Here is a 16,560-nt window from a genome sequence, read left to right on the forward strand (position 1 = left end):
TTTGTTAAAATTGGTTGACTAATGATATGATAAAAATAGGTCCTAAAATATTGCATTTCTTAAAACACAGTACGTCTAACAAGGAAAATACGAGAACACAGAAATGTAAAACCATGAAAGCCCATATTACTAGAAGTATAAATTTGTTTGTTTGTTTGTTTTAAAGATTTTATTTATTTATTTGACAGACACAGCTAGAGAGGGAACAGAAGTAGTGGGTGTGGGAGAGAGAGAAGCAGGCTTCCCGCAGAGTAGGGAGACCGATGTAGGGCTTGATGTGGGGCTCAATCCCAGGACCCCAGGATCATGACCTGAGCCGAGGCAGACACTTAACGACTGAGCCACCCAGGCGCCCCCAAATTTGTTTTGAATAGAAGAATCTCCTTCTCTCTCCTAACCTCCCTCCTCTCTCTCTTCTTTCTCTCTCTCTAAATATACATATCTCCTTTAATGTATATAACAACATTTAATTAATGGAAATGCTTATCAAATTAGCATCAGCTGTTTTGGTGGCAGGAAATTATAGTTGGGTAGAACTTTGGGTTTGTTCCACAGCCCACATTTCTTGCTTCAGTTGTAGTTAAAACCAGAGAATTGGATTCCATGTGATGTTGTTTCTGGTCAGATGAAGATGTGGGATAGAGAACACAGCATATGGTGCATTCTTCTTTTTATTCTCAATCTGTATCTGACATCAGGAAAATAGCAAACTTGGGTGAAATGTATGCTTCTTCCACTGTATTTTTGAGGAATATACTAACTGCCTTAATGTCCCCAATTTGACCAAAAGACATACCTGAATTGTGAATTAAATTTATTTATTGATGTATTTACTTATTTAAGCAAGCTCAATGCCCAACATGGGGCCGGAACTCACAACCCAGAGAGCAAGAGTTGCATGCTGTACTGACTGAGCCAGCCAGGTGCTCCTAAATTTAACTTTAATAAATGAATTCTTAAATGTCCTTAATAATAACTTTGTGAATGCTCAGATTTCTCTATTGGAAGACTCAAAACCTAGAGTTGCAATGAACTCCAAACCCACCAAGAATTTTCAGGGAATTGTTTGAAATTTCAGTATCTTAATGTTTCAGAGAAAAGGAATTCTCTAGGATTCGGAGGTCATGAATGGTATATTGTCCACCATTAGACCTCACCATTCCTGGTTTTAGGAACTACCAGTCCCAAAATAATATCAACTTTAAGAGCACAAGTGGCAGAGAGCTCAGATAGCAAATTAATCACAGCTGTTAATTTTGAATGATACTTTTATCAAAAGGTCTTCAGAAAAGGGTGTTTCACGTCTAACATTTTTTTTTCTTTCTTTTTTTTTTCAATCAAAAACGTCTGTTATATTAACTGTGCTCAAGGCATTGTGCCTGGCACTGGGGATAGGAGTAAGAAAGAGATGAGACAGGGAAGGCTCTCCTCAAAGAAGTAACCATCCAGAAGGGGAAATTAGCCATGGACATAATGTAAAATAACGTAGAAAACGCCTTACCCATAGAAGGCACTCAACAATGGCTGAAGTGAATTATCACCAGAAAAGATAAATAAAGTACTAGGGTAGCTCAGTGGAACAGAAAGGGAAGAGGGAAAATTTTCAGGGACCCGTTTTCTCTGAGGTGAATTACAAGAGTTTTCCCCACTCACACCTGGCAAGAGTGTGATTAGCGAAGGGCCACAATCTTGTCTCACTCAAGCCTGGAGCCTCCTCCAGCTCTAGACATGTGAACAGTTGGCTATTTCAAGTAATTCTTCAACAATCCGTTTAAGGAAAAAAGTTTTAAGATGATCTCAGTATGTAATCATTTTTATGAGAATTCAAAAATAAAAATATCAGTGAACTTAGACCCTAGGCTTTAGCATAGGAAACAACCATAAAAATAAGGTAATGTATGTGTGTGTTGGGGGTGGGGTTGATGAAAGCTGGGGTTAGTTTGTAGATTCTTCTCTTTAGTATATGTGCTGCCGAAGCGAGCACTAGATTCTTCTCTTTAAAATGAAGAGAGATAGCCCAATATGTGAAATATTTAAACAAAACTTCTCTGGAGAGATAGAAAGAGGCAGTAAGAGAGTGAGAGAATGAGAGAGTGAGAGCAAGCATGATCTAGGCTAATGCTCTTTTTTTGTAAGTGAAAGAGATACACCTCAGAGAGGCCAAGCCACCTAAGGCCACACATCCAGAGCTGAATAATCTGACACCGTAATATTCATTCTTATTATTTCTTTCAATACTTCACTAAAATGATAAGACCATGGTTGCTTCCATTGATCTGAACTGACATTTCATTGATTATGATAAAATAATGACCGTTTCCCCCTTAAAGTTGTTGCCATATCATCTCCGAAATAATTTGTTCTTTACAGTGCTTGCAAAACCTTAATTCTCATTCAGATTCCTCTCAGGATTAACATAAGTCATTCCAAAAATACTGGTAGAAATAACATTTGGTCCTAAATTAGAATCTCCAGAAATGCTGAACCTCTCATTCTTATTATAGTGTTAACTCTGGCTTAATTGGGTTCTCGTAGCCATATGTGAGCTTTCTCTCTCAAAAGTGGAAAGACTAAGTCAAGTTATCTGCTAGGACAGTGCCAAGAAACTTGGGAGGAAATGGATTTAAAAAGGAGAAAACTTTTAGGGTAGAATCCATAAATTTGGCATTTAATTGAACGAGGGTAGAAGAAACAAGAATCAGATTGTGATATCATTAATGGAAAATGGAAACAAAGTAATAGCTTAGCTGGGAAGACAATGGGGTTTGTGGCCATGGCAATGTATGCAAAGGAAATGTTGATCATATATTTAGAAACAGGAGACTGGAGTTCAGGAAGGAGGTCAGATTGGCAGCATTAGCGACAGAGGTTAGGCTTTACTGCTGTTGGTATTCACCACAGGGAATGCTGACAGATTTATCAGAAGAGAAATTTCAAAGGGAGCATTGTGAAAGAAGGGAAATCAAACCAGGGGAGTGGGATGGGGTTGCAGCTTGTGACATTTAGAGCAAAGCTGAAAGATAGCATCTGCTGTTGTCCTGGGCATCTAGGAAAATCTGCCTCAGGTAAGGGAGCCTAATCCTTCTTGCAGGAGGATGGCAGAAAGCTGGCTCCAGCTCAGTGGCGGAATTGAAGAACAAGGATCTCAGGGGACAGAGGCACGGAGGGGAGAGAACAGGACAGAAGGGCTCCTGGAAGATCCAGACAGAAGGAAAGCAGAGAAGAGCCGGCAGGAAGGGGATCATGGTACTGTGCTCACAAAAGCTGCAGAAAATCCAAGAGAATCAAATCTTTTCCAGTGGCCCCGATGAACCCTAGCTTGCTGCAGTAGAGAGGGAAAAAAAAGCAGAGAAAAGATAAAGCTTGCTGAAGTCTGGCTTTGTATCTGGCTCTGTTTCCAATAAAACTGGCTTCAAGATGTTCTGAACCACCGTCTGGGCTCTGATTCAAGGCTAGAAAGATCCCGCGTATAAACTAGCTTTAATATCGCTTTAAACCATCAGCTTTTAGTTTTCATGCTTTGTAGTGACAAATGAGACTTATACAGTTGGAGACTCAAGTGCAGAGCCGATTTCCCAGAAGGAAATAAGCAGGTTGATAACTTAGATCACTGAGTCAAATAAACATCAGGACTCTACCTGTAATTTTAGTCCCCAGAAATATTTGGTATCTAAAAACCAGAGCTTTCGGAAACCTCAAGAGGCTTATTTAAAACGCCACAACTAGGGACTGTCTGGGAATGCCTTCAAATACCAGGAGAACTCTGAAAGATCAGAAAGCACGCTATCTTAGAAAGTTTATTAAAGATTAATGGGTTAATGTATGCAAAGGCATACATCGGAAACTGCAACTGGTCTGGCACACTGGTGCCTGACACACTATGAACCAGTGAAATAAACCCACTACTAATTAATATTACTTCACTATTACTTTCTTGAGTTTTCATTAAGTCACAAGAATAGAAGGACAAAATGTCAGATGGGACAATCTTTTTCTAGTTTAGTTAACCCGTTTTTTTTTTTTAAGGATGAAAATGTGAGGATCGGAGATAGTACATGAAGTATCCAGGCTCACAGAGCTAGTGACTAGGTGGGAATTTATGTTACAGTAGTCAACTCAGTCATTTGGCACAATCCATTTCATTGGATGTTGTGAGATTGTTAATGAATGTTTTAGGTTCATTAAATGAATTGAATTTTTAATATGAATTGAGCCATTTCTTGACATGGAACATTGGGTTAGGCCTGTTGCGGGGGGGAGGGGAACAATGACAGAAGGGGTTGGAAGAGGGGTTTGAATGAAAGGAGATAAAATCTCAGTTCGAGAGAACCTTCTTTTTCCATTGTTAGGACTAAAGAGCAAAGGGAATTTATATTGTTAAAATGAATTTGGCTATCTGGCTCACATCTTGGACAATCCAGACAGGAAATCAGAAAATTATGTTACTATGTTTGGGTAGGGCTTTTCCAATTAAAATGATTATGAGAATCATAATATTTCACCTAGTAGTATTTTGTGGTTGTCTTATGTGTATAAATGGAAAAAGAGCTGAGGAAGTAGAGGTCACTACTAGCAATATTTTTGAGGGCAGGTTATAAATCCAATGATGCTTTGTAAAGTAAATGTAGGGGCGCCTCGGTGGCTCAGTTGGTTAAGTGTCTGCCTTTGGCTCAGGTCATGATCTCAGGGTCCTGAGATCAACCCGTACTGGATTCCCTGCTCAGTGGAGAGTCTGCTTGTCCCTCTCCCTCAGCCCCTCCTCATGTGCTCTCTCTCTCACTCACTCTTTCTGTCAAATAAATTAAAAAAAAGAAAAACTTTTAAAAATTTTTAAAAAAGAAAAGTAAATGCATATAATCTACATTTGTGCATTTGATATTTTGAATATATGAGTATTATAAGTGCAAAAGATAATTTGAAGAATCAATGCTAAATTAATGAAATTTTAAAATACATTGTCGAAGTTGGTCACATATATGTTTTATATAAACACAGTCTATTATAATGAATGTGTGCACTTTAGGGGAAATAGCAATTTAATGAAAAATGAGAAATAAATGAAATGGCTTAAATTAAAATGAAGTTAATAAGAAAAAAATTCGGGAAGGAAAAGATATTCTGAAAATTTTATGCTTCAAGAATATATAACCCATTAGTTATATGGGTTTGGCTTTAACTGATTTGTAAGTATAAAGGAACATTTTATTGTATAATCTTGCTATTGTTTCTAGGAGATATCCTGCCTTTTTAAAATTCCACTTGACATCAGTGCCATAAAAGGTTTTTCAGTTGTCCCTTTGCATGATTTAGACATGGAAAGATGGAAAGTTGATGAAAATCATATCTACAATTACAACAAAAAGTAGAGCTTTGCAATTATGGCTCATCAGTTTTCTGTAAAGCCTACTTGGTTTTTTGGATTCCATCCTCTTGTTCCTGCCAAGATTTATCTTTGATTTCCTTCTGGTAACTGTTTTGTTAAATGGGTAAATTATGGATGTTTATACTACAGAAATTCTACAGAGGATGCTGTAATTCTCCCAGGAATTTTGTTGTATCCTTATTATTCAAAGTTTTAACTTTAAAAACTAATTGCTAAGAAGGCTTGGCCACACGGTTGGTGGTATTATCCAGTAAGAAGGACAGCATGACTCCTTTAGAATCCAAAAAAGAAATGGGATGAGGGACTAGGTGAGTGATTCTTGGTTGATTGAAACTCACCCTCAGGGACAAACATTTAATGAGGCAGTGCACATGTATTTTGTACGTAGATATACATTAGTACATTAACATCTCTAAAAGCCTATAACTCTTGGAATGAGGGAAAACTAAGAAATACAGCAATCATATTAGAGCTACAAGGGCAAGCCTTCTTGGTGTTTGATCCTGACAGCCAGACATTATGGGGAACAGTGGGAATCTTAAATAATCATAATTACGTTTTGCATTAGCTACCTGGAATTCATTCTCATTTCAGAGTTTTAATCTGATAGAGTACTCTCATTAAATACTGGCATATATTTGGAGCTGAAAATACTGCGTAATCAATACGACCTTGACTTTAAGCCAAGTCATTTGAAAAATTTTCCTTTCTATCAAATACCTGAACTACAGACCTTAAATTCTTGGAGAGTTCCCATGAAAAATTTACATTGCGCTTCTTAAATGTGAGAAAGGTTGAAGTCTTAATGGCTTTTACTGAAGTATTAAAAAAATCTTGATAGAATTAAGCATAGATAAGAATTTTTCTTTTATCTTAAGTGCACACACATACTGCAGTTTGAATGTTTCATGAATTCTGGCTCAAAAAAGACATGGCAAACTACCATAGACTCAACTACAGACTTTGTCAATTATTTGTTTAGGAATTTGAGCCAGGAACTGGTAATAAGTAGTAATTCTGAAGACATTTACTTATTATTTATCTGCTCTGATTTTAGAATGCCTGTTTTCTTCTTATCAAGTGTGTTGAATGAACATCTCTAACAAATTAATTCCCTACCTTGGTTTGCAAAGCAATTCTCCAACAAGCTATACTTTATTTCTTTTTAAAGAAATAGAAACTGCAAAATGAACAGAACTGCAAAATCAATCTCTCATTTTCAGGAGGCTTGTGTAGCCCTGTTGGTCTCTGTGAGGTAGAGCACTCGCTCTTAAAAGAAGACAGACTGGAAGTTGCTTTTATTAAATGTTGAAGTCATCTTCTTTCCTTTCTTCTTCATTCATTTTCTGCTCAGATAATTTTGGGCCTGTCTACTTCCTGGGCTAGGTTAGGTAAAGCCCGGGACTTAGCTATAGTTTATTACATTGTTCACATTGCTTGGCCAGTACTTCCTACACAGTGGGCATTTAATACATGTTTTCCAAATATATAAATAGAAAATCTGATGTATATGATGCTATCAATCAAATTTGTTCCAGTAGAATCAGTACTGTATAATGGAAGAAGCTTGAAGAAGTCATTTAGCCTCTGTCAACAGTAGATACCTTGCAGAGCTGTTGCCTGATATAAATGGCACAACATAGGTGCTTAATTGTTATTTTTATTTCAGCCAAATTATGGAAGTTAGAGCCAGTCTAATGAACTTCACTTGTTTTTATTGGTTTTCCTGTTTTGCTTACTCTGTACAATATTCCTGCTTTGATTTGCAATATGTAAATTAAACTCAATCCTTTATTAGTTCACTGTACTGAATTTCATAAATTAAATAAGATATGTAGTAAAACTCTGGCTTATAAAACCATACACATTTTTTAAAAATTATTTATTGTCTTCTAATCAAATTGTATTAAAAATCTTATTCTTCGAAATGTATTATATCATTAAAAGCAATAATTTCTCTGAACATTAAGAATTATGTGATTACTGACCCTTTCCCCCAACCTTTTCCCCAATCTCTCTGATGTTTTTAATTTTCACCAAGTAAGATCAACTAAAGAAAAGCGTTAACTCATTTGACTTTGTTGGAAAATGCTTTAATGAAATTTCCAAATAGCTTAAGTTAATTTTTTAAGGGTCCCATACTTCATTTTAACCATAACGAAAATTTCTCACTTGGGTTTTTGTAGCTTTTTTGGGAGAAATTTTTAAAAATTCAGAGACATGAATATACTCTAACCCATTCCAGATGACTCATGATGATAATTATGAACATGAACACTGTGGGATAAAGCCGTGGGCCCAGTTAGAAGCTTCTGTAAGAAACATTTCCCAAAGTGTATTCTGTGGAGGTAGTTAGTTAATGTTGTTCGTAAAGAGGGCTGTATGGTTAAATATTTTGGGACATGTAAGTTTGTAAGATTTCTCAGGTTCTGAAATTCTTAATACATTGTGAAATCCTGAAACAAGGGATAGAATCTGAGATGGCTCTGAAACTTCTTTGAGTAAGGAACTCCTTTCAAAAAAGATATCGTAAGGGGTGCCATTGGGAAACACTCTATAGTCTGTACTCAATGACACTGCTGTACTCTTTGAATTTTGGTTCTATCTTTTTTTAAAATTTTATTTGTTTATTTATTTGACAGCGAGAGAGAGATCACAAGTAGGCAGAGAGGCAGGCAGAGAGAGAGAGAGAGGGAGGGGGAAGCAGGCTCCCTGCCGAGCAGAGAGCCCAATGCGGGACTCATCCCAGGACCCTGAGATCATGACCTGAGCCGAAGGCAGCGGCTTAACCCATTGAGCCACCCAGGTGCCCTGGTTCTATCTTTCAAACGAAGTTTCTTTCTCTTCTTGGACAATGAAACTGTTAGCTATGACTCTTGCTTCTGGCTATGTCCCTGGATCCAGAGGCTTTCCCCTTGGTCTAGAAAGAGATTCCAAGTATGAAATAAAGTCTTTCTTATGAGTAAAAGGCATGAAATTTAGTGGATGGACTTTGTGACATTAATTATGGCTTCTCAGAAGCACTTTGCTTTGAGATTGTTGAAGAAATAAGCTTTAGCTAAGTAAGATAATACTGTCAGCAGCTAACCACACCTACTGGTCATTCGAAGAAGCATAGAACTTCTATTCAGACAAGGAAGGCTTGATCCGGTGGCCAAATACATACACAGTACTCTGTCTCTGTATATAGTAGATTCAGGCCTCTGCAGACATTTTAGTTAGACTTTAGGGAAGTCTAAACTTTCTTCTCACATTCTCAGCCTTGAAAGCTGTGTCTTAGTACTTCCTCCCCAGCTGCATCCCCATTCCAAGCCCCCTGCAGGTTTCAGTTCTCCACCTCAGGGCAAAACCTTTTTTTTTTTTTTTTTTTTTAATGCCTGCGGTCTCCCTCTCCAGTATTCTCTCTTTGAACTCCACACTAGCTCATTCTGATAGAAGTCTCTCGCCTCTGCTCCTGAACACTGCTGCCAGGCTAACCCAGTTAGTCCTTCTTCTGCTCATCCTCCTTTCTCCTCTCTGTTAAGCCTGGAGTAACTCCTGCTGCATCAAGAGTAAACTCTCTTGGGGTGCCTGGGTGGCTCAGTGGGTTAAAGCCTCTGCTTTCGGCTCAGGTCATGATCCCAGGGTCCTGGGATCAAGTCCCACAACAGGCTCTCTGCTCAGCGGGGAGCCTGCTTCTCTCTCTCTCTCTCTCTCTCTCTGCCTGCCTCTCTGCCTACTTGTGATCTCTGTCTGTCAAATAAATAAATAAAATCTTAAAAAAAAAAAAGAGTAAGCTCTTTTTGAGCCAAACAACCTACCAACAGCTGACTAAAATTTCAGACACGTATTCATTCAGAGTGGGTTCTTGATTTGTCTATATGAATTGTAGAACCAGGTTTTTTAAAGACCAGAAATAAAGGGGAAATACCTGATCTGTTCAAATTATATCTTTGATTATTCTATTTGGGTATCTTAGAGATATAGTCATCGACCAGGAATATATTTTGGAAAACACTTAAAATTACGGACAGTAGAAGAGACTCTGAAATGATCTTCAATTAGGTATGATATTAGTATACCTTACATGAGAAAACTCTGTTTTGATAACTGGTAAAACCTGGATGTTATTGACAACTATCTATAAATCATTTGCTTTTGTTTCTCCTGCCAAATTAGGCTCCTGTCCAGGGAAAGGGGTGGGCAGGTAAATGAAGAGGATAGGGTTTGACTACAGTGATATAATAGAATATTATATGTATAAATATGATATGTAATATAATGTGTAAGTACTTACAAATGAGCGTTAGGCTATAACTATGAACCATGTTAACTATCAAGTACAATAAATTCCTTTTTTCCAGTCTATTAATCTTTTCAACAGAGTAACTATAATTAATAGATTTTCTGTATTTTAATATATTTTGAATTTAAAATGCATAATAAATTAGATTGAATTGTTTAACTGGAAAGAACATTAGAAAAAAGAAACTATGATGTTAAACCAACAAAATTACCACTTCAGAAATGGTCAAATATTGGCAAATTCACATGATTCAATCTAATAGCATTTTTTTAATGATGCATGTGCTTAAATTTGTTCTCTCTTACCCCTGTGTGCTTTGACTTTGTGGAGGAGGGTGGGTGGGGAGGGATCAATTTTCCCAGCCTGGTGGCTAGCTCCTCCTCCAAAGGGTCTTAAAGCAACATGACTCACTAAATGCAGTAGGTCATATGAATATATTCATTAATTATAGTGTATTTATTCTGGGAAAATGAACAGTAAAATGACAGAAACATCATGTGAATATGTCTTAATTAAGATTATCTTTTTTTAACTGACTCATAATTTTAATTTAAGCTTTTTGTTTGAATTATATTTACAAAGTGATTTGTGAAAAATAAAAATCCTTAAAGTGTATATGTGATTATTCGATTGTTTGAGAACATAATATTTCTTTCCATTTTTATGTCTCTCTTTCTTAATGATGCTCTACTGTTAGATAATTCTATTTATTCTTGAATTTGTAATTTTTCAGTGTTCCAAAATCATTGTTTATGCACCACACTCAGGGCTCCCTGCAATACCTGCCTTCCTTAATACCCACCACCAGGCTCACCCAACACCCACTCCCTCCCCTCCAAAACGCTCAGTTTGTTTCTCAGAGTCCACAGTCTCTCATGGTTTGTCTCCCTCTCTGATTTTCCCCAACTCACTTTTCCTCCCCATCATTATCTCTTAAAAAAGAAAAAAATTATCTCTTAATGCACACATCTTTATGTAATTCCAGTAACATAACAGAATAACAGAATAAGAAGAGGTAGTGGGTAAAAAGAGTTATAGACAAAGAAAGAGAAAGCTCTTCTATAATAAATTTGGGGCTTGGGGGAGATTTGGGAAACGTGTATCTTTTTTGCTATTTGTTACTGCGTTAGATCAAATCCGGTAACTGCTATCACTTAGGAGGCTCATTCATTGTGGGGTTTTGTTGTTGTTGTTGTTATTGTTGTAGTTGTTTATTTCTTTGTTCCTTTTACCTTGATTTTCTAAGCTGTTACTTTGTCATCAAAGCTAGTAAACAAAGTTGCTCCAGTGATAACATATTTTAGGATCTTCTAAATGAGAGGCAACTCATTTTTTCCAGTGTTCTTTAAACAAAGAGCCAATAGCTTTATAGACAAAAATATAATTTGCCCTCTTAACATCTGATGCTGACGATGATTTCAGTTTAGAATTAGCCATTCTTCTCTCTTTCAGAAAGTATAATTAGCCATTTGTGCTTTTTAACTAGTATGAGTGAAACTGTAAATATAGTAATATTTGTCTGATTATGGTCTATGTGCATTTTTATTTTGTTGAAAATGGACTTTGATTTTATTGTACTAGATACAAATGAGTTCTAGAGCAGAAATAAAGTGCTACACTTTATTGGAGTGAAGAGCCAACCCAGGTGCAGCTCTCCTGCAGTTTTGTGGTTTTTAACAGTTTGAGTTTATAATTCCTTCCTACTTCTTGCATTAGGAATTGATTTCTCAGTGCACTTTGCTGTTGCTGTATACCTCTTAGGGACTAGAAATACTCAACCCTCATGTCTCCCTATGAAATCCTTCTAGAATTGCACAGTCAGGAAAGAGTCTTCTAACCCTGCAACTAGACACTAACTGAATTCTCATTTCCCTTCTCCAGGATATCTATATTCATCTATACTGATTATCTATCTATCTATCATCCATCACTTGTCTATAGATATATGGATATATAATAACATTTTAACATATAACATATACATTTAACATTCATATATATACACATATGTGTATGTATGTGCATATGTGTGTATATATGTATATATATTTATAATATATAAATACATATAAATATGTATTTATACATATAAATATGTATTTATATATTATAAATATATATACTATAAATTATAAATATATATATATATAATATCTTCTGAATCCGAGAGAAAAACCTTTTTTTTTTGCCAACTCTGTCATGGATGAAGGCTACTCCCAAACTGGCTCAAGCTATGGAAGGCCTTTCTAACCAGTATGGCATTCAAATATCAGAGATCTGAGATTAACTGGCTACATTTTTTTTCAGACTCAGAGATTCAAAATAACTTCTTTGAAATTCAGTAGAGGAAAAGACTAGCCATTTCCTTTGCTAAACAACAGCATTTACCAAGTGTTAGGGAACTACATTGTGAATTTATTCTTGACAGTTTTTCATGGAAATTTATAGAACTATTGAACAGTTGAATTTTTAAGCTGAGGGGACTTCAGCTAATATAATGTAATATAATATAATATAATATAATATAATATAATATAAACCACAGTTCATTTACACATAATAATTGTGAGTCCTATAGACATGATATAAAATGCTTAAGATCAGAGAGCTAGTTAGGAATAAAAATATAGAACTTCCATAATCAAATGGTAAAAATAAATTAAGAATATTTTATGTGTCTTTTATGTTTCAAGATTTTAACTCTAAAGATCAACTGCTGGCTTGGTCTTCTGCCTGCATGGAATGGACTCAGATCTGTGGGATGCTGTTTCTACTGTGACATTGTCACAGGTTCAAGCAACCTGTGGTCTTCAGAGAATTATTACTTTTGAAAACTTGAGTTTTCATGACCTTGTTAGTTCATTTAAAATATTTCTGAGAATAAGATATTAAGGCTATATATATATATATATATATATATACTATATAAAAATATAAGTATATATGATTATATAGGATTTCTACTTCTCTAGGACTTTTTGAAAGTGTTCAGTAAATAAAAGAAGATCTCCTTAGAGCTGAGTTGTGTGGGGTCCTTGCGTTGCTGTAACTGTTTGGAGTCTAACAAGAAGGTTCCTTTCCCACATGTCCTATCTTCTCAATGTCCCTGTATCTTCAATATATTATGTGGAACCATTTCATAATTGCTTCAGTGGTTAAATATCTAAAATGTCAGATAGTTCCACCTAGTTATATAGTGGATAATTTCAGGGTAATAATTCAAAATACTGAATCTTAAATAAACTGATGATACTTAAGGGCCTTTCTCTGGAATGTAGGAAATGACTAAGCAGAAGTGAATTCAGAGAGATAAAGACAGCAAAATGGTTACACCAAGAATTTACTTAACTGTTTACTGGAGTGACCCTTTTCTGTTACATAGAGCTTTAAGTTAGAAAGAAAGTCCTTTTCATCAGACAGTACATTTTAATAAGTCACCTTATATTTGGTAAACATCTGTTCAAGTATCTGAGAAGGGGGAGTAGGGGCATACAACCATGCATTTCACAGTATTCAAACTGTAATAAGCTTATTGTTGAGAAATTAAATATGCATGAGTCCCTTCCTCATCCAAAGTCACACAGATACCCTGGTTCAGTACTCCAATACTCTTACTTATACTTGATAGCTCTGCATAGATCTTGTATGTTTCAGTTCTTCTTGTATCACCAAAACCCCCAAGTATTTACATAAACAAAAATACTCAGAACATCTACCATGTGCCAAATACTGGAATATACAGGATTATATCAGATTGACTTTGCTTCTGATTTGCCTCTCAACCCCCCAAAATAAAGGCAAAGAAGAAATGTGAAAAGGACTTATTTCCAATCATTTAATTCAAGTTACTCCATAACATGGGTACATATTTGTTTTACTGTGGCATTTGAAAACAAGGCTTCTCGTCTCTCTTACCTGAAGGATCTTATCGCCAGGCTGCAGCAAGTTGGATGCTGGTCCATCAGGCTGAACCCTAGTAACAAAGATACCCTATAGGTCAGAAGTAACAGAGGTTAGGATTGTATCATCAAGAACTAGGCCTAGTTAAAAAAATTTTTCATTCACATAAAAACAATGAAAACAGACTAAAAACAGTTTCCACATATAAGCTTCAAAGATTTTTATAGTATTTTAAGCAACGCACCACTCTTCAAGTCAAGTTTAAGAACAGTAACATCTTTACTTGCATAAAAAAAGTTGATCTTGTTTTTAAAGTGCACTTATGATTTATAAAGTAATCTCATGGCATAGTCTTAATTTCTTTCTTAAATAATTTGAAACACGGTATTACACCATCTTTTACATAATTCTGAAATCATCCTAAGTTATTCTTCATTGAAAATGTCCTCTATTTGACAGGTTGTAAGTTCAGTGTACACTTTAAAAACCTTATCAGGATTACATACAGATGCTAGTTTATTTTAATCAGTATTACTTTGTATATTACTGGTAATTTTAATATAAAATATATATGAACAAATTAAACATAAGAAAATTCCAATATGCAATTTAAACATAATGTTTCTGCCAATGTAGTTACAGAATCCTGAAACTGATTAATTTAGTTAATAAAAAAGTCAAATTAATTTTGTTGCCCATGTATATAAAGCAAACATTTATTGAATGCCTACCATATGTTAGGGCTTGATTACTAGTGTTACAGAGATACACAGAATATAATTTTTGGCTTCAGTGAGCTCATAATATAGTAGAAGAAAAGTCAAGAAACCAACAGTTATGAAATATTAAAAATATAAATAATTTACATAACAGTATGTATTAAATAATAAAGATGATATCTCAATACAGTTGACATTATTTTTTTTCATTCCTAAATAAGTATTAATAGAATAGAAGATAATATTGTAATGTCATTGCCTGTTATTTAAGGAATCATCTTATTTGTTAATTTGTAAACTTAATAACTCTCACTTAAACCCATTAACTTTATGTACGTGTATGGGAATGGTTTAACAAGAAGGCCCTAGTTGAAATACTTCTATGTGTGTTTTCATTTAGCATTTCAGATCTTTATGAAAGTTATTAATTTAAAGATGTTGAATGATTTTTATCTTTCTGATTTTAATCTGTTTTCCATATGAAACTATAGACAGCCATTAAAATCCTTAGAAAACTGTAACTTTTAACCAGCAATTCAACTTCTAGAAATTAGCTTAAGGACATAACTAGACAAGTTGCAACATTCCTTTACCAATATGTTCATCATAGCATTATTTGTAATAAAAAAAGTTACAAACCACACCTAAAAGTCTAATAACAAGAACTGATTAAATAAATTACAGTAAACTCACACAATAATATGATATGTGATCATTAAAAATGAAGTCCTAGATGGCAGATGCAAAAGTATACTTGTCCTTAGTGAAACAAGCAAGTTATAAGACATTATACTCTATGATGCTATTACTATGTTATCATACTATTTTTGCTGAAATATGTTTATATACATATTTGTGTAAAGGGTATATTCCTAAATATTAGCAGTGGTTGTACTGGATAATGAGACTTCATATACATATACATGTATATATACACATATATATTCATATACATGCTTATATGTATGTGTACAAACATACACATATATACATATTTTTTTCCTTTTTGCTTTCCGTCTTTTCCAATTTTTCTACAATGATTATGTACTACTTTTAGCCTTAAGAAAATAATAAAAACTAAAAAAAATTAGGTTAACAGTGTCACTATTCAGATCATGTTCAGCTTGTTAATTTTGTCTATTCAGTTGTACAAATGGCCAATTCAAAAGGAGTAAGAAAACAGGTTATTTGGAAAGGACAGTAACATAAGGCATGATGGTGAATCCACCAGACCAGGGAATGACACTGGTTATGAAAACAAAAATAATCCCTATGGCCCTTTACACACCGGGCACATAACACTCATTCCATCTGCCCAGGAGACTATATGTGCTTGGTCCTCCTGGCAGTCCCCCTCTTTGCTATTGGGGTCTCTGTACAATAGACAGAATGCCACTGTTGCTCAAAATAAGCCACTACATCTCTGGGCGGTAGAGGTGAAGTTGTTCTATTTATCCCAGCAGTCAACGGCTGGGCTACCTAGTTAATATTGATTGCTTTTCTCCAGCTTATTCTGTGAGAACCATTTTAATAATGTTTGCATGAATCCAGACCATAGGAGCTAAATTACAATCGTGTCTACAATGCTTAGAGGAACGGTAATGCTCCACAACCTGACTGCTGAAAGAATATGAGGGTAATATATGTGGTAGGTTTAATTTCATCCATCACAAAGCTCTGTGGGATTCAATCTCTGCTCTGAAGACTTGTTTTCTTATTGTCGTTTTTAAAGGTTTATTTATTCTAGAGAGAGAGAGAGAGGGAGCAAGCATGGCGTTGGGGAGAGGGGGAGAGAGAGAGTCTCAAGCAGACTTCCCACCGAGTGTGGAGCCTGATGCGGGGCTGGATCCCATGACCTTGAGGTCATGACCTGAGCCAAAATGAAGAGTTGGGTGTTTAACCAACTGAGCCACCCAGGCGCCCCCTGAAGACTTGATTTGAAACTACTCTTAGGATGGCCTGAGTCTTCCAAAGCATTTATTGCTGCTTTCTAAAGCTTTAATATTTCTTTTCAATCAATATATGTCATCAACTACGAAACTGCTACTGCCCTTGGGATAGTTTTTTTCCTATATTTATACAGATATACAGATATATCTTATCAGGCAGCAAACTGCCACTTTAGTCGAAGCAGATAGCAATGAGTGTTACATTTGATAAGGGTCTGTGGCATTCATAGTTTGTGGAGGTGGAATGTTTCCCAAAAGACTGCCTGCAAAGGCCACTGCCCTGATTTTTCGCTGTATTTGTGTATATAAATACAGCCGTATGAG

The 16,560-nt window shown here is 35.5% G+C and overlaps 1 protein-coding gene across 6 annotated transcripts in view; it reads right to left on the reverse strand.

Annotated features, from left to right (window-relative positions):
• The window catches only part of LRRC7 (leucine rich repeat containing 7), a 563,262-nt gene that overhangs the window by 11,981 nt on the left and 534,721 nt on the right, over positions 1-16,560 (reverse strand). For 5 of the 6 annotated variants that reach the window (XR_006817634.1, XM_045998653.1, XM_045998701.1 and 2 more), the window contains one exon: positions 13,584-13,658. Coding sequence is in view for 5 of the 6 variants with exons in the window: in XM_045998653.1 (XP_045854609.1) it covers positions 13,584-13,658 (75 nt within the window). In the remaining variant the exon portion in view is untranslated. The remainder of the gene's footprint in view (positions 1-13,583; positions 13,659-16,560) is intronic. The other variant, XM_045998680.1, reaches the window with a different exon arrangement.

This window comes from Meles meles, chromosome 1 (assembly GCF_922984935.1).
Source record: "Meles meles chromosome 1, mMelMel3.1 paternal haplotype, whole genome shotgun sequence".
NCBI lineage: Eukaryota > Metazoa > Chordata > Mammalia > Carnivora > Mustelidae > Meles > Meles meles.